Consider the following 18,420-nt stretch of genomic DNA (forward strand, 5'->3'; position numbering starts at 1 on the left):
ATTTCTCATCTTAAGTGATCAAGATCCTACTGCAATTTTCCTCGATGAAAGGAGAAACAAAGTCAATATTTTGGGTTGAAGACCCTTTGTCAGAACCACTTTATTTTTTAACACCATTTTTAAACTCGTCCTTTATCAAACCATCTCATTAACAAATCTCACCGTGCTTAACACAGATTCTGTCAGTATGTCTGTGTTAACTTAGTAATCATGCACACAAACAAATGATTCCGATATAAATTTTGTAGATTGGTTTATGCATACAACCAATCATATATAAGTTAGCATCACTAAACCTGCCTTACTATATCATTTATATTAACACCTACTTCCTATGCTACGTAGTTCGGTAGCAGACAGGAGTCAGTGACTACTAACATGCTGTTAAGTCTGTATATGGATCTTAAGGTACGTGTTGTGTAGATGTCATATTTACAAATTTTATGTCAGTACTTATAACCAGGGAGAAAGAGTCAGAGTCAGAGTCAGAGTCAATTTAATTGTCATTTGGACCCCTGGAGGTCCAAACGAAATGCCGTTTCTGCAGCCATACATTACACACAAATAGACCCAAGACACAACATAATTACATTTTACATAAACATCCATCACATAGCTGTGATGGAAGGCCAAATAAACTTATCTCTCCCCTGCACTCTCTCCCCCCCCCCCCCCCGATGTCAGAGTCAAAGTCATAGCCCCCAGCTGGCGATGGCGATTGTCCCGCGGCCATTAAAGCCACGCCGGGTGGTGCGAGGTCGCACACCGGGTCTTGGTGTTGGAGCCCCCGGTGTGCGCTCGCAGAGTCCGCGGCCATTCCAGCCGCGCGGGGCAGTGATGTAGGCCCCGCTCCAGGAGCTCTTCGACCCCGCAATGTCGCTCGGGCGGGAGAAGTCGCCGTTGCAGAAGCCCCGAAAAGCGGTCTCCCTCCAGGGAGCCGCGGGCTCCCGATGCCGTCGTCCGCAGACCCGCAGCAGCCTCCGACTCTCCGGTAGCAGCAGCAGCAGCAGCAGCGGCAACGCTCCTCCACCGCTCCGGACTCGGCCAGCTCCGCGACGGCAACGGTGAGTCGGCACCTGAGTCCCCGGCTTCTTCCCGTTGGAGGCCGCTCCTCGTTGCGGCCTCAACGACACCTGAGACCCGACGAGAAAAGGTCGGGTCTCCGGTGCAGGGAGAGATTCAAAAAGTTTCCCCCCCCCCTCCCACCCACCCCCCCCCCCCCCCACACACACACCCCAACATAAAATAACAAAAACTACATAAAAACACAGACAAAAAATAATAAAAACGCGGACAGGCTGCAGAGGCCGCTGCTGGCCAGAGCCGCGCCGCCTACCGCGCCGCCTAAAGGAGTCCTTTCAATATAACTCCTGATAACAGTTTTTGTTTTATTTCCGTTGGTACATATTAAAGTCTCAACTGATAAGAATTGCCAGCTAAATTACCCGACTGGCAGGCCCCAGATAGGAGACACACTGGTTTCTGTAAGTTGTAAATTGCAAAGAAGTTAAGGCACAAAGAGTTTGCAGAGCAATAATGGACCGTGATAACATAATCACATTCAGCAGAGGTTGGTCGGGGTAAGGTAGGAATATGTCATGATGACACAAGCAGGTGGATGAAAAATATTTATATTGGCAATGTGCTGATCTAAACTCTTTTCAGGGTAAAACCATCACCGTGTGTGTTCCTGCAGTTGAACACCAAAGCTCCCCGAGCACTAGTGAAAGCTGTGCAGGTAAGTTTATTCCTCAGAGAGTAATCGAGATTATCTGGTCATCACCTCATTGTTATTAGTTGGAGTTTGCTGTGCAAAAGTGAGCTGCTGTTGTTTCTGACACAAACTTTGAATCCAAATTTTGCCTGCAAGGTGTGTTGAGAAGTCTTGCGAAATATGCTTTGAATAACAAGTTTTTTCTTGCAAATGGTTAGTTGGGTTTAAAGATTGTGGTTGAGCTGTTTAATTATGTCAACTTACCTGTTCACAAACCTGTCTTTTGAGTTCAGCAGGAGATTTATTCCACAGACTGATTCCGAGGTTAAATATATCTATTTCTTCCTTTTACTTCCGCGTGCAGATTTCACGTGATTTACGGGAAAATTACTGCAATGGAAATCTGAACACCCGATAAAGTAATTTGCCCCTAAACTGATTACGTGTCCTCCTCTATTTAACTTGTGTTCATATTGGAACGTACACTTTTGTTTGTAATCTGAATGCATCCCAAGGTGAACGTTGGATGCTAAGTGCTCAGGTATACTGACACCAGTCTTTCTACAGGTAAGGGAGAGAGGTCTGTCCCTACCGTGGCACAGGTAAGCACCCGAGATTTAATTCATTATTTCAAATGTTTATTCAGTATTCATTTATAGTATTTGAGTATTGCTGGCAAAAATTAGTGGGGAGGCAGCTTCATGAGCCACAATAGAAACAGATTCCTACAATACTTGGGGAGAGGAAGTTCTGGGGTTTAGATCTAGTGATAACGAATGTTGTGATAAATGTGATAAATTTCCAAAACAATTAAATCTGTGCCTAAAGGTTCTGTCATGAGCCAATTTGATAGTTCAGAGAATGTTCTGAATGTGAACTTGAGCGTATTCAAACCCAGAAGAGTGGTCGAGGTCTACGCAGTTTAAGTCTAGGAGAAGCTGATGCCAAAATCAAGAAAATGAAGTGGAGATCTCTTCCAGAAAATGCTTCACCAAGAAAGGTTTGCAGGGAACAGATGGTGCGCCATGCTTGAAACCTTCCTCTTTCTAAAGAAAAATTAACTTAAAGATAATGACATAAAAGGGATCTGAAGAAGGGTCTCGACCCAAAATGTCACTCATTCCTTCTTTCCAGAGATGCTGCCTGTTCCGCTGAGCTACTCCAGATTTTTGTGTCTATCTTATAATGTTTAGTCCATCAGGTACCAGCTGCTCAGCATAGTGGTTTGGGAGGTATTGTTAGAATAGCTCAGGCAAGTAAACTGCAATACAATATGTAGATGGTGCAAGCTCCAGCTAATGCTTGGCAGAGTGATGGGAAGGAATGTTTAGGGTGGCGGATGGGGATGGAGACTAGTGGTGGAGAAGATGAGACTAGTGGCGGAGATGGCGAAATTGTTAGAGGATTATGTGCTATATGTGATGGCTGACGGGGTGAAAGGAGAGGTCGAGGGGGACTTTGTCCCTGTTGCGACTGGGGGAAGGGAGAGCAAGAGTGGAACTGCGGTACCGAGGACACACGTGTGAGGGCCTCATCTATGATAAACGAGGGAGACCCACGTTCTCATGGTCTGGTTAACTGCTAGTACACAGGAGTAACAATGACATACGTTAAATAACACACTTTTAAAGGCTGTGCTGGATTCAGCCCCTCTGTATGGATTCACTACTGTCAATTTCCTGTTATGTCTTTGTTCATAAATGCTTGCTAGTTTGGCGAACTAGAAACCAAGAAAACTCTACCCATCAAACAATTGTTAAAATCTTCAACAGCTGGTTAACTAATTATCCCTTAGTTTAGATTGTTGTCAAATCTGTCAAAACTATGAACGTTGCTAAAACATTAAAAAAACTTTCATTTAAAAACCACTCAGGTACAAATCTGAAAATTAATTAATTTTTTAAGTTAATAAAACTAAAGCTCTGAAAAACTCAACAAAACTTAAAAATTAATTAACAATATTTAATTGAACTACTTAAAAATTATATGAATGGCCCTGTGCCTCTTCCTGTAAATTAACAGTATGTTCCTGCAATGAGTCTAACTTACCCCAGACTGCTGGCTGGAGAATTGCGGCACCTTTACAACTTTGCATAAAGAATCCAAGTTAAAAGGACTGGCCAAACGTAGCAGTGAGTTTGGGACTTTACATGTGTAGAAATACCGAATGGCAAAGACTGATGGTTCTGCACGGAACTGTCACATATCCTCACTAAATCTAGACCAGTTCTACTTATGTGAATCACCAAACAATTATTGTTGAATTACTCTTCCTGGTGTATTAAAGATGGTTTATTAATGCAAATTGTTATTGCTAATAAATCTGGAAAATCTGGAACGATGGAAACAGAGAGGTTAATTAACAAGTGGCACCCCATCTAATAGAACCACTGTTTCACACAGACCTGTGTTCAAACCTGTGCTTGGGTGTTATCTGCATGGAGTTTGCACATTCTCCCTCTGGATACTTTTCACCAGGTGCTCTGGTTTCCTTTCACAGATGGTTAATTGGCCCTTGTAAATTGCCAATATTGTGTAGGCGAATGGTGGAATCTGGGATGGGGCAGTTGTTAAGGATTTGGGGAGAACAATAAAAAAAATGGATGGTTACAGTATGCTGTATGGCTGTGTTTCTCTGTAATTCTAAAATTTAGTGCACCAAGATACATAATAGTTTTTTTTTTTAAATTCTACAAGCATTTTGGAAAATTGGGTAATTTGAATGAAAATATGTAATGGAAAGTAGAATTGAATTTGTGTAAAGGGAAGGTAAGACAAATCCACTTAAAATTGCATGAATGAACATTTGAATGAATAAATACATTTTTTCAACAGAGTGAATATCCGAAACTGAAGCAATGGATTCTGTGCCTGAAGGTTCTGTCATGAGCCAATTTGATAGTTCAGAGAATGTTTTGAATGTAAACCTGAGTGTACTCGAACCCAGAAGAGTGGTCGAGGTCTACGTCAAACGCAGTATAACTCTAGCAGAAGCTGATGTCAAAACGAAGAAAATGAAGTGGAGATCTCTTCCAGAAAATGCTTCACCAAGAAACATGAAATTCAAGGGGGGATCTGGCCTGAGTCGCCGAGGGAAAAATCGCAGGGCTCAAGGAAGACAACAGACTGAGCGAGAGAACCAAAACCATAGAGATAAGGTGGTGCCTTCAGGCAGCAACTCTTCAAATGTTGACTTGTGTGTGGAGGAAGCACCAAGCAATGGCAAGAGTAATGAAGGGAGTAAATGGGAAAAAATTCAAACATTCTTTGGAAGATTTGCCAATTTCCTGTGGAGGAGGAAAGGTGACGAGAAGAAAGATGATGGGCAAAATGAAGTGAAGGAAGCTGGCCCTCATCAGGCAGAAAACCCTCCAGAATGCAACGGACAGCAGCACTTTGCTAACAAGAAGGAGCCACCTGGAGAGATGTCCCCCAGTCACAAGCTCAGGGAGAAGAGTAGCCGGTGGAGAGTTTTCTCTTTAAAGAAAAATAATTCTAAAGTTAAAGACATTGAATCTGAATCCAGTAAGCGTACAGAGGTGCAACCCAATGTGCAGGATCTCAAAGGTGGCCGCAAGCTAGGGCATAAAGAACCAGGTAGGTCTTGTTTGACTGTTTTTGCAGTACGGCATTTGAGAAAATAATTAACATGTTACACATGCATTGGTAGGAATTCAAATTTGCCTGCCTTTGGAAGGATTCCACCACATATCCTTAATATAATTGTAATTGGAATTAATTTTATTAGCCAAGTATAAAAACAAAACAAGTATGTAAATCATGCGAGGAATTTGATTAGACTTACCAAAAATGCAACAAAACATGCAACCACATAACAATTTAGCATAAACTTCCACCACCACAGCTCCTCCACACTCCTCACTGTGCTGGAAGGCAATAAAGTCTTATCTTACTTTCTCTGTTTTCTCCCGCGGTCGGGGAAGTCGAACTATCCACAGTTAGGGCGATTGCAGCTTCCGCAGCTGGCGTTCGATGCTCCCATGTCGGGGCAATCGAAGCTACCATGATTGGGGAGATCGAAGCTCCTGCACCTTGCAGCTCCCAAAGCCGGCCCCTAACCAGGGACCACGAGCTCCACAATATTAAGTCCGCAGGCTCCCAGGGTTGGAGCTTCAGAGGTCGATCCCTGGCAAAGGGATTGACAGCTCCGAGATGTTAAATCCGCAGACTCCCACTGTTGGAGCTCCCAAGGGCAATCACCAGCAAGAGGCTGCCAGCTCCACGATGTTAAGCCGCAGTGCAGATGGAGATACGATAAGGAAAAGGTCGCATCTCCATCAAGGAAAGAGTTAAAAAAAGTTTCCCCCACCCTCCCCTCCATCCTCCACATTATACAAAACTAAAGATACACTCAAACAACATTTAACTACAGGCTAAAGAACAACAAAGAGAGTAAGGGATTGTCTTGTCCGCAAACTTGAGAAGCTTGACAGAGGTGTCTGTGGAGGTGCAGTCATTGGTGTAGAGAGAGTAAAGTAGAGGAGAGAGTACGCTCCTTTACTGAGCGTTTGCAGGTCCGAGATGTACTTTCCCAGCCTCACATGCTGCTTCCTGTCTGTCAGGAAGCGGGTATAAACCTGAGTCTATCTCAATACCCTCTTAAGTTCATTGATATAATTTATTTTCCTAAGAAGACCAAATATTTTATAACCTGCTTGCGTCAAAACATAAAGCTTTTCACTGTACCTTAGTATACGTGATCATTAGAGCCAGGATTTTGCCATAAATGCCATGTGCCTTTTCATGCCTTTTTTGATAATTTCAAGAAGATATTGCCTTTTTCACGATTGAGTGCCTAAATCAGCCTTTTTTTCCATTTTAACGTAACTTACAAGATAATTTACAGCACCAGGGCGAACCCGGGCAACCAAAACCCGAACACCAGGGCAAGTGGGTGTGAAGTGGTGATTGGAGAGGGGTGCATGGGAAAGGGTCCAGTCTTTGCAGACTGGAGTCATGCTTTAAGTCGGTACTAGACCAAGTGCAGACCCGTTGGGTCTGCTCCCCCAATGGTGTGATCCCCCAACCCAATATTCCACCATGCACCCGTCTCCTCCATTGGAACTGAGCCCGTTCCCAAATGTAAGATTCCAGCACTGCCCTGCCTGCTGCAGCAGTGAAAAGTTCAGTATTCCTGTCTTGCAACTTTGCTTCGAAGTGTGTTGGAAGCTGACATGTAAATGGAGAAGCCTGTTTATTTTTGAAATACTTGGGGGTGGGTGGGGGGGGGGAGAAGGATTTGATTAAAAACATGTACTTCAGCACGACGAAATGAAATGAGGAGCGGATACTTAGAAAGAAAAGCGAAATCTCTACCGAAATGGAATAGATCTCGGAGATTGAGCGTCTGGATTGGGCGTGGCAATGAATCAAAGGAAGAAATGCAGCCGGCAGCCGTACATGCAAATGAATCCATTCCGATTGGACATGTGCGAGCATCGGCCATTCCGATTGGACATCTGCCAGTATCGGGCACGAATCGAAAGGCAGGAAGGGATCCGTACTGCAGGCGGACGGACGGATTTGAGTTTTATATATATATAGATAGATATAGATAGATAGATAGATAGATAGATAGATAGATAGATAGATAGATAGATAGATGAAGTGGTGATTGGGGAGGAGTAGGTTGGGAAGGATCTAGTCTTTTCAAACTGGAGTCAAGCTGTGAGTAGGTGTGAAGTGTTGCTTGGGGATAGGGTGTGGGGTACCAGGGTTACGTTTCTGTTTATCGAACCTGCAGTAGAACTCATTCAGGTCATTGATCAGCTGACGACTTCCCGAGGAGCGGGGGGTTTTCCTCTTGTAGCGTGATTTCTTGCAAGCCCTTCCACACTGAAGAAGAGTAATCTGCTGAGAATTTCTCCTCAACTTCTCAAGAGTACCTTTCCTTGACAGCTCTGATTCCTCTTGATGAGAGTGTACGGGAGTGGTATATTCTCTACAGACAACTGTGCAGTCATGCAAAGCATGTGAGAGACCAGTGAATCATGAGAATAAATATTTCGACTCCCAGCATGTACAGACAGCTAAACACAAGTCCACGGCAGAGAAACTGTAGGTAGGAAATACGCAAGCTTGTCTCCTCACAACATTTACTGCTGGCTCCAATCGCAACTATGAGTTTTCGAGTGATCTGTGCAAAGCATTCATTGATGCTGGAATTCCACTGTGGAAATTGGAAAACAAATCTCTCAGAGGTTTTTTAGGGAAATACACAAAGGAACCTATACCGAGCGAGTCATCATTACAGAAAATTTATGTTGACAGCAACTTCAACATTGTTGTGCAGAAAATTAGAGATGAAGTTGCATGCATCAAAATATGGATCTCAATAGATGAGACAACCAATGCTGTGGGGAGATATGTTGCCAATGTGGTCATCGGTAAACTGGAGGCCGGTCAACCGTCAAAGGAGTATTTCTTGACATTGGAAGTATTAGTCAAAAAGCACAACTATTGCTCAGTTGTTTACATCTTCACTTGCTTTACTTTGTCCTTAAAGTTCCTGGCGATGTAGGTAAAGACATACAAGGAAAATATGAGAGGGGGAGTTTAGTTAACAAAGATCTTGAAGAAGTACAAAACATGGCTAAATTTCTCAAAGGTAGTTGTAATGCACAAGATATCAACATGAATGTAGAGTTTGTAGGTTTTCAGGAATACACCAGTGACCTCAACTGGGGTAGAAAGATGTTTTTCACAACTGAAGCATATTCTGTCTGACGGCATAGTTTAACACCAGATATTTTGAAAAAAATGCTAGTAGTTATGTGCAACCAGGCAATAATGTAGTATACCTTTATAATTATAATTTTTAACCATATTTTGGTGGTGGAAATACATGCCTTTTTTGTCAATAAACGCCTTTTTCGTGCATTTTTGGTAATTTTTTTTTAACCTTTTTGCCTGCCTATTTCAGAGATTTTTAGCGCCTAAACATCCTGGCTCTAGTGATCATAAACAAAACTAAACATAATCTATGACTGTGGCAAATCTGTTTTCTGCAATTCAGAATAGATCTATATCAAGCAACACCGAATTGACAAAATTCAACATTTGTCATTGTGAATATACCTGTTATAGTAAAATTAATCCCTAAATCTTGCCTAAATCCAATTATGCAGTTATTTGCACATAACTACATCAGTTGTTATGTGACGTTTACATTACATTTTAATACATTGCTCCCAACTATTTGTTGCCTGTGCTTTGAGATATTCTTAGGTTTACCTGTGCAGAAGGTCAACCTGTTAGTCTTCTTCTTCTCGCATATGGCGTGCACAGCCTAAAGTTGTAGGACAACTTGTTCAACTTGATCTTATTTGATTGTGTACGCCAGGTTGATTACATTAATTGAAACAGGGTGGACCACGTGAAAGTTGCAATCTGCCACCCCAACCTGTTAGTCAATTGTGGTTCACAGAGATGAGATTTTCCCAGCAAGAGAACAGTTTCTACACAGCTATATGGTTGCACGCACTACAGTGGGACAGTAAATCACTTTAAAAGCCTCAATGGCACTGATCACTCTTTTCTGTGCAAATCTGTGCGAAATGTCATGTAGTTCCGAGACATGGGTCACAAAAGTTGCTTTCTAGACACATTTTTGGTGCTCAGCCCACAGCCTATACATTTTGACAAGGGCTTGTTTAGTTGTAGTTATTCTTTACTTAACATTGAAATCGCTGATAGTTTGGACTCAGCTTTGTAGGAATTATTGATCTTTCCGATATCTGTAGAGGGTTGTGCTGATATATACAACACTTATGTTTCAGGAATGGAAAGACTAACTTTTATAAACCCGAGTCTGTTCACAATACCCTCGTGTTCAGTAATATCATTAATTTTCAAATATTTTATTCCCTGCTTGCATCACAACATTCTGAATGTAGAAACACGCAGAATGTGGCAAATCTGTTTTCTGCAATTCAGAACAGATCCAGATCAAGCAACATCCAAATGATAAAGTTCAACATTTATCACTGTGAATGTACATTTTTATAGTGAAATGAATCCCCAAATCTCCATTAGAAATCTAGTTATGTACTTGTTCACACAACTACATCAGTTGGTTTTGAATTTTGAAATTTGAATTTTGAATTTCTTCAATTCCACCCAACTAATTGTTGCTCATGCTTGTGTGATGTTCTTGGGTTTACCTGTGCAAAAGGTCAACCAATTAGTCAATTGTGGTTCACAAAAGTGAGATTTACCCAGCAAGAGAACAGTCCCGATGCAGCTAAATCACTCAAAAACCCTTCCTGGCGCTGATCACTCTTTTGTCATTATCCCAGATCAAGCAAAAATCAATTTTACTAAACCAGTTACTGGCAATTACTGGACTGACCATCAAACTTCATCTGTCGTTTACAGGTCCTCTCCACTTATGAACATTTGTACACATAAATGAGCATTTGAGAGACTGGCAATCAGGATTTGCTGGCTGCAGCTATCTTCTGCCATGTGGAGATTAAGTTCATGTCTGTATTTCTGACTTCCAAACTATTTGGGTTACAAACAGTTCTGAGGAACAGAACCCTGCTGTAACCTGAAGAAGACCTCTATAGTGGTGCCAGTCTAATCCGAGGTCTCATGGTATTTCACCTACTTGAACATTGGGGCCACTTTCAAGGACCTGTAGATACATTAACTAATGTGCTGCCTGCCCTTGAAAATAGTGCATCCTTATTTTTCTCTGAAGAGACACAATAAATGTTCTCATGCTAATGGCATTCAACACAAAATAACATCAGGTTCCGATACCAAGCTCCCCATTAGCCACAGACTTTCATCTGCAAGTACTTTCAGAGACGAGCAACAAACTAATGTAAAGTTATTGTGTAGAACCTTTGTGTTTTCCAGAACGAGTTTCTGAGGATCCATCTGATCAAGTGTCTGAGGATGTCAAGGTGACTTTGGAGTCCAATGAGGAAAAGGGTAAGCAAAAAAACAGAAGTACAGAAGAAGTATTAGAAGCACAATCTTGGGTGGGTTTGGTGAGTGTGTGACACAGTGGCAATCATCAACACATGCACAATAATTAATAAACTACTGGTTAGCTACTTTGGGGAAGCTTATTTTGAATGGTGTATTAAAGCCCAACCTCTCCCCCTCCTTCCCCGCCCCTCCCTTCCCCCCACATCTCCCCTTCTCTGTCCACCCTCTCCCTCTCCGCCCCTCCCTCCCTCCCTTTGTAGGTGCTGTTGAGGTACAGACTCGTATTCCGCCTGGGTAGCCTGCGGCCGGCGGGCATGAACATTGAATTCTCCCAATTTTGCTAGCCCTTGCTGTCTCCTCCCCTTCTTTAACCCTCAAGCTGTCTCCTCCCACCCCCCCGCCCTCGGGCTCCTCCACCTCCCCTTTTTCCTTCCTTCCCCCCCCCCCCCCCCCCTTAGTCTGAAGAAGGGTTTAGGCCCGAAACGTCACCTATTTCCTTCGCTCCATTGATGCTGCTGCACCTGCTGAGTTTCTCCAGCATTTTTGTGTACCTTCCTGTATAGTGTTGCCAGTCCAATCTATGGTCTCATGATATTTCACCCATTTGACCATTAGGGGCCATTTTCAAAGGACTTGTAGATAAATTAACTGATGTGCTGTTTTAACGCATCCTGATATTTCTTTGAGAAGACACAATAAATGTTCTCATGATAATGGCATTCAACACGAAGTAACCATAGGTTTTAATACCAAGCTTCTTTGTAGCCACTAAGTTGTATTTCCATGTAGTTCCAGAGATGAGCAACAATCTAAAGTACAGACTTACAGACTTACCCTCTCCAAGACAGACGTGAAGCTCACCGTTTGACCTGTTTTTACAAAATGTTAAATGCTCAGCTCGACATAGACTACAAGACCTACATCAAACCCAAACCAATTAGGAGCAGACGAGGGCATTCGATCCAATTTGTGATCCCAGCTACAAACGCAGATGTGTACAGCAATTTGTTCTTCCCCCGCACAATTAAAGCATGGAATAATCTCCACCCTACTATAGTTGCCCAACCAGATGCAACTAAATTTAAAGTAGCTCTTTCTTCCTAATAACCCTTTCTGGCTTAAGTCCTCCCTCCACCACCTCCAGTTTAAATTCCATTTGGAATATTTTGGAGGACCAAGAAACCAAGAAAGTTAGTGTGTGTGAACTTTGTGTGTTCCAGAACACCTTTCTGAGGATCCATCTGATCAAGTGTCTGAGGATGTCAAGCAGACTTTGGAGTCCAATGAGGAAAATGACAATAAGCAAGAAGACAAGACAACAGAAGTATTAGAAGCACAGAGCTTGGATGTGTCTGGTGAGTGTGAGACACAGTGGCAATCATCAACTCATGCACAATAAGCTACTGGTCATATGCCCTCAGGATCAGTGACATTCAGGACTGACTGATAATTCACTTACCTGTATAGAACCTCGGGGCAGCTTTTTTTTTTGAATGATGTATGTATTAAAGCCAGCTACTGTATGAAGGGATTAATCATAATGGTTTATAATTCAGATACACATAGCAAGACTCAATAGTGTTTTATTGTCATATATTCCAAAACAGAACAATGAAATTCTTACTTGCAGCAGCACAGCAGGTTTGTAAACACAACACTCAATAATAATATAATAAACATTTTTTTTTAAGACATAAAATGTATTTGCAAAAAACAAACCAAAGCTCAAAGTTCCTACTGCAATCAAGGCAGTTCATAGTTTGGTTTAGCCTACAGCATTTAGAAATTACAGTATTCAGACTCCTATACCTTATTACCAATGGCAGGAATGAAATGACAGCATGGCCAGGGTGGTGCGTGTCCTTAATGATGCTAACTGCCTTATTGAGACAATGCCTCCTATTGATCCCTTTGATGGTGGTAAGGTCAGAGCCCCTGATGGACTGGGCAGCATTCACCATTTTTTGTAATCACCTACATTCATGGGCGTTCAAGTTTCCAAAAGGCCGTGATCAAACTGGTGAATCTATGCTCTCTACTGTACTCCCCACTTACAAATGCCCAGCTTGTGTACGTTTGTGCGCACAAATGAGCATTTGAGACACCCGCGGTATGGATTTGCTGGCTGCAGGCATCTTCCGTCATGTGGGTATTTGGTTCACGGCTGTATTCCTGACTTCCAAACAATTCAGCGTACAAACATTTCTCAGGAACGGAACCCTGCCTTGACTGGGGAGGACCTGTCCAATCTGTGGTGTTTTGACATTTCACCCACTTGACCATTTGCGCACTTCCAAGGATGTAGATACATTTATTAATGTGCTGCTTTCCCTTGAAAAATACTACATCCCTATTTTTCTCAGTACCCTGCTACACATGACTATAAACTAAACTCAAAAGATACGATAAATGTTCGCACCACAGGTTTCGATACAAAGCTCTCCTGTAGCCACTGCATTGCCAAGTACTTTCCATAAACAAAGAACAAACTGATGTAAAGTTATTGAGTGTGACCTTTGTGTGTTTCAGAACAAGACACTGAGTATCTATATGAGCAAGTGTCTGAGGAAGTCGAGTGGATTGTGCGGACTTTGGAGTCCAATGAAGAAAATATAGAGAAACGAAAAAGTAGGGCAGCAGAAATATTAGAAGCACATAACTTGGATGAGTCTGGTGAGTGTGTGGTACAGTGACAATCAACAACATATCGCACAATAGCTACTGATTATATGCCTCCTTGTCATCTTCCCTACAGCTTACAATGAACCATTCTATATTTCCTTATCATCGTCTGCTTTGATCTGCCGTTTTCACACTTTACCCTTCCATATCTGTAGACTCCCTCTCTCCCAACTCTTAGTCTGAAGAAGGGTCTCGACCCAAAACACCACCCATTTCTTCTCGCCAGAGATGCTGCCTGCCCCACTGAGTTATTCCAGAATGTTGTCTCTTTCAGGGGATCAAAAGGATCTTGGTGTCTCAATGTTATATTCCCCTATGAATGATATTAATTATATTCCATGTTATTATTTGTATATCAGATGATGGCACTTGGAAAATCATCCAATTACTTCAAATTATTGGTGATGGTGTTGAATTACAGGTAAGATGTGTGAAATATTTGTATTAATATTCTGAGTAAAGGCATTGCTGGTAATTCTGAAACTTGTGGTCCATAGTTGTTTCCTTTCAGGAAGTGTTAGTGAGCTTTCTGTAAGAAATAACACAATGATTTGATGAATTTGATATTACCATAGAGATGGAGAAGTTGTTGAATTTTAGATGGTGTGTGGTTGGTAAGAGAGGATGTTCCATTGCACAAGTTGCTCCTGTTTTTCTTCATGACAGATTTCATTGTAATGAAAGCTCCTGCTGAAACAGCATTTCGTTAATAAAGGAGAACTCCATCATTCTAGCATGCTCGGGACTTTGGTTGTGTACTGTATTCGTTGTTCAAGGTGTTGACTCTTATACACCAGCGAGACCAAACGTAGACTGGGCAATCATTTCGCTGAACACCTTTGTTCTGTCCGCCCATACCTACCTGATCTGCCGGTTGCCAATCACTTTAATTCCACTTCCCATTCCCACACTGACCTTTCTATCTTGGGCCTCCTCCATTGTCAGAGTGAGGCCCAACGCAAATTGGAGGAACATCACCTCGTATTTCGCTTGGGCAGCATACAACCCAGTGGTATGAATATTGATGTCTCTAACTTCAAATAACTATTGCATCCACACTCTCTCCATCCCTCTCCACCCAAGTCATACTAACTTCAGAGTCGTCTTGTTGAGTCTCATTATTTATAATTCGTTTTCACCTAGGCCCAAGCTAACAATGTAGGAACCGGAGAGAAGAAAATAAAGAAACGTAGAACTATAATGAATAATAGCATTTTATATTCATGATGAAGTAATGTTTCACTCAAAGGAAATGTATGTCGGGAAAGGATTCGTTAAATACGTACAGATATGTGTCCATGTCCAAAGTCTTCTATTTGCACGCAGTCTATTTTGTAAATATGTATCAGTAAAGATGAAGCTTTTACTAATATTCATGTCCACAAACTCTGTTTTAGCTTTGTTTAAAATGCACTATCCTGAAATTCCTTATTCATTTCACGGGCCCTATCTATCGCTGACATGGGTACAGTAGGCTTTTTTCCTTACATTGCTTCTACCATCTCCCTCAGCTGACCCAGTCTCTGAGTTCTGACAGTGAGAACTCAGGTAGTTCCATTTGCATGATGTTACCAAGTCATTCTTGCTGATGGATACCACTGAGAGTACAAACAGTGCTGTATTAACCTCAGAGCCTCTTCCAAGTAGCATTCAACACAAAGGAGTCCTTTTGGGGAGAGGGGAGTGGTTGGATGGTAGTCAACAAAAGATTGTCTTATCTAGTATGGTTGTACTGCTGCTGCTATAAAACTTCATGAGATACAGGTTCAATGGTGAGGAATCCCAAGTCTACACCTTCTTAATTTTATAACATAGTACTGGCATTTCTGCTGGGTTCTTGTTACCATGGGCACAAAGATGGTGATGGAACTGTCTGCGATATGGTCTGAAAAATATAATTATGTGGAATTGCACTCCCAATTGAATCACTATGATTGCTGTACCCATATCATCTCAGAAACCTGTTTAGATGAAAAGACGGAGAATGCTGGAAAAATTCAGCAGGTCAGACAATGTCTGTGGAAAGAGATACAGTTAATGTTTCTGATCAAAAACCCTTAATGAGAGAGTATCAACTCCTAATCTCCCTGTAACAACACTGACTCATTCAAACCTGTCTTGGCCCACAGTCCTATTCAATGCCATAATTGTTTACATTTGCCCTTCCTTACAAAACGCCAAGATCTCGGACTTCAATAGCACTTGAATTCCAACACTTTTTGGGATTTCCCTATCTGTTCTCGTTCCTCTGATCTCCTCTCTCCACTACCTTTTGATTTTTAGTAATCCAGACATATCAACTTGGCAGCGGTTTGTAATTCTTCACAAAGTCGTCGAATGCTGAATTAATCACACCACTACTTTGCAGCTCCAAGACAATTCGCAACTATCCACTTTCTTCACAAACATTAGCTACAATGCCTTCAAGGAACTGGCAGACCAATACATCCAAGAAGAGGTAAAGAACACGGGACAGGAGGAGAACATGGAGATTATGCAGCTGGCTTTTACACTTGATTTTACTGCAAAGGTTGCAGGGACCTGCCTCCATCAGATCAAGCGGATCACAGGCTTTGGGAGCCAGTACCTCCAAGAAACGTGTTGGCATCTACTCGGTTTCAGTGACCAGGTGGGTGGAAAATTGAGTTTTCCCTTCATATGATGTCCGCTTCTTTAAACGTGGAAATGTGGGCTAAAGGACCTGTTTCTGTGCTAAATTACAATATGACCTCTATTCCCTAAACCCTCTTATGTGCATAATCCCGGATAATATGAATATAATGTAGCAATGTATTAGCTGAAAGCTTTTAGCAGGGTAAGGATTGTTTTTTGTCATTCCTAGAATGTGTGTATTGCTGGGGATTATTGGTGAAGCTGTGGTTTAGTGCCCATTGTGTTTGGCCCAATAACCTGGTGCTGGGTCTCACTTGTGAGCCAGCAGTGCCTGCAGCACTTTGGTGCCATTAAGCAGTTTGCATGATCACTTCAGTGGGCAAGTTAGATTCAAGTTGGTTAAGAAGGAACAGCAGATACTGGAAAATCGAAGGTACACAAAAATTCTGGAGAAACTCAGCGGGTGCAGCAGCATCTATGGAGCGAAGGAAATAAGCAAAGTTTCGGGCCAAAACGTTGCTTATTTCCTTCACTCCATAGATGCTGCTGCACCCGCTGAGTTTCTCCAGCATTTTTGTGTACCTTCGATTCAAGTTGGTATTGTTATATTGGAGACTCGCTTAGGCCACTCCTATCAAAATATATGAATAAACAAAATGAGATTTCACAACAATTTGGTAATCCTTACATACCACACCAGCTTTTCAAAAACAACTTTATAAATCCTAATTTAGACCACAATGTTGGAAATGTAACTTTTATATTTTTTGGAAAAAATAACCACCGAGCAGAATAGTTTTACTCATTTTGTGCACAATTCCCTAACTTTTCAGCAAGAAACAGTCTAGACTGAAGATGGAGGCTGACTGGACAACTACTACTGCTTTACTTCCTGGAGGATCTGCTATTTCCTGAATCACGAGAGGGGTGCAGTCTAAGCAGAACAAGAGCACAAACTGCCAAGTCCACAGCAGTTCCATGCGACAGACAAGACACCCACACCATAGCTCCAGGTTCTGCAGGATTTCTGCTCTGAGAATTATTGTTTTGTTTAGTTCTGGTTTAAAATAGTTAGGCACCCCTGCACCCAACTGCCGAGACAATCGCATGAGTTGAGTTGTAGAATGGAGACAGTTCTGTGGTGCTATCTCCGATCTCAACATCCAGTCTTTAAACATTATCCGACAGTGGCCATGGCTAAATGACCACTTTCTCAAGGTAGTGTCTGAACATTCCTATTTTGCAGAGAGTTTGGGTGGCACAGTGGCACAGCGGTAGAGTTGTTGCCTTATGACGCCAGAGACCTGGGTTCGATCCTGACTCCGGGTTCTGTCCGTACGGAGTTTGTATGTTCTTCCTGTGACCGCATCGGTTTTCTCCGGGTGCTCCGATTTCCTCCCATATTCCAAAAACGCGCAGGTTTGTAGGTGAATTGGCATCTCTAAATTGTCCCTAGGGCATAGGGTAGAATTAGTGTTTGGGTAACGTGGACACGGTGGGCCGTATGACCTGTTCTATGCTGTAATTTTAAATTAAACTAAACTAAGTTCCCTGTCATCACTCATCCCACTGTCTAATGGGCAGAGTGAAACAACTGAACAACTTCTTGTCAGTGCAGCTGTTGGAATGGGAGAGTTGCCGCCTTACAGCGAATGCAGCGCTGGAGACCAGGATTCAATCCTGACTATGGGTGCTGTCTGTACGCAGTTTGTACGTTCTCCCCGTGACCTGCGTGGGTTTTCTCCGAAATCTTCGGTTTCCTTCCGCACTCCAAAGACGTACAAGTTTGTAGGTTAATTGGTTTGGTAAATGTAAAAATTGGGGATAGGATCGTGTTAATGTGCTGGGATCGCTGGTCGGCGCGGACCCGGTGGGCCAAAAGGGCCTGTTTCCGCGCTGCATCTCTAAACTAAACCAAAGTAGGGGAACAGGGATTCCTGATCAGTTTGTACTCTGACACTGTCTCAAAGCCAAATATACCCCTCCATTGAATATCCATATGCTTTACAATTCATATAAAGATAGTAAGAATTGAGTATGCAAACTGACTATTAGGTAGGCCAATCAGGCAAGTGATTTTATTTCTTCCTTAAAGAAGGATCACATTTGTAATCAATTGATTTCCACAAAAATACAAATTAATTCTATCAAATGTGTTCATAGTTGCGTCTGGACTATCTTATTTTGTTCAATGTCTTCTGTGTTTTTTATATTGTTCTATTTATTGCGTTATTCAGAATATCAATGTGCCTTTACATTTTCAGCGGGATGGTGTGAGTTAGGAATGCTATTTACGAGTGTGATTGGTTTAAAAAGAAGAGACAGTCCTTTTATGGAACTGATCTCCACCGAATATGGGTAAGAACAGAAGGTGGAATACATGTTGAACAGCGGGGTGAGGGAAGCATGGTGCGCGGAGCTGGGATTGAAAGCATGACAGGATGTGCTTG

The 18,420-nt window shown here is 42.2% G+C and overlaps 1 protein-coding gene across 2 annotated transcripts; it reads left to right on the forward strand.

Annotated features, from left to right (window-relative positions):
- Positions 1-1,993: 1,993 nt before the first annotated feature.
- Positions 1,994-18,122, forward strand: LOC129708808 (uncharacterized). Of its 2 annotated transcripts, none has more exons than XM_055654797.1 (8): positions 1,994-2,316; positions 4,550-5,311; positions 10,583-10,675; positions 11,896-12,030; positions 13,205-13,348; positions 13,717-13,778; positions 15,726-15,986; positions 16,804-18,122. In XM_055654797.1, exons 2-8 carry the CDS (start codon positions 4,573-4,575, stop codon positions 16,816-16,818), a joined length of 1,449 nt encoding a protein of 482 aa, XP_055510772.1. In that variant the 5' UTR covers positions 1,994-2,316; positions 4,550-4,572; the 3' UTR covers positions 16,819-18,122. The 2 variants fall into 2 exon arrangements, with proteins under 2 accessions (XP_055510772.1, XP_055510773.1); XM_055654798.1 differs by having other exon boundaries at positions 1,997-2,316; positions 10,601-10,675.
- The last annotated feature ends 298 nt before the right edge of the window (positions 18,123-18,420 follow it).

Source organism: Leucoraja erinacea, chromosome 24 (assembly GCF_028641065.1).
Source record: "Leucoraja erinacea ecotype New England chromosome 24, Leri_hhj_1, whole genome shotgun sequence".
Lineage (NCBI taxonomy): Eukaryota > Metazoa > Chordata > Chondrichthyes > Rajiformes > Rajidae > Leucoraja > Leucoraja erinaceus.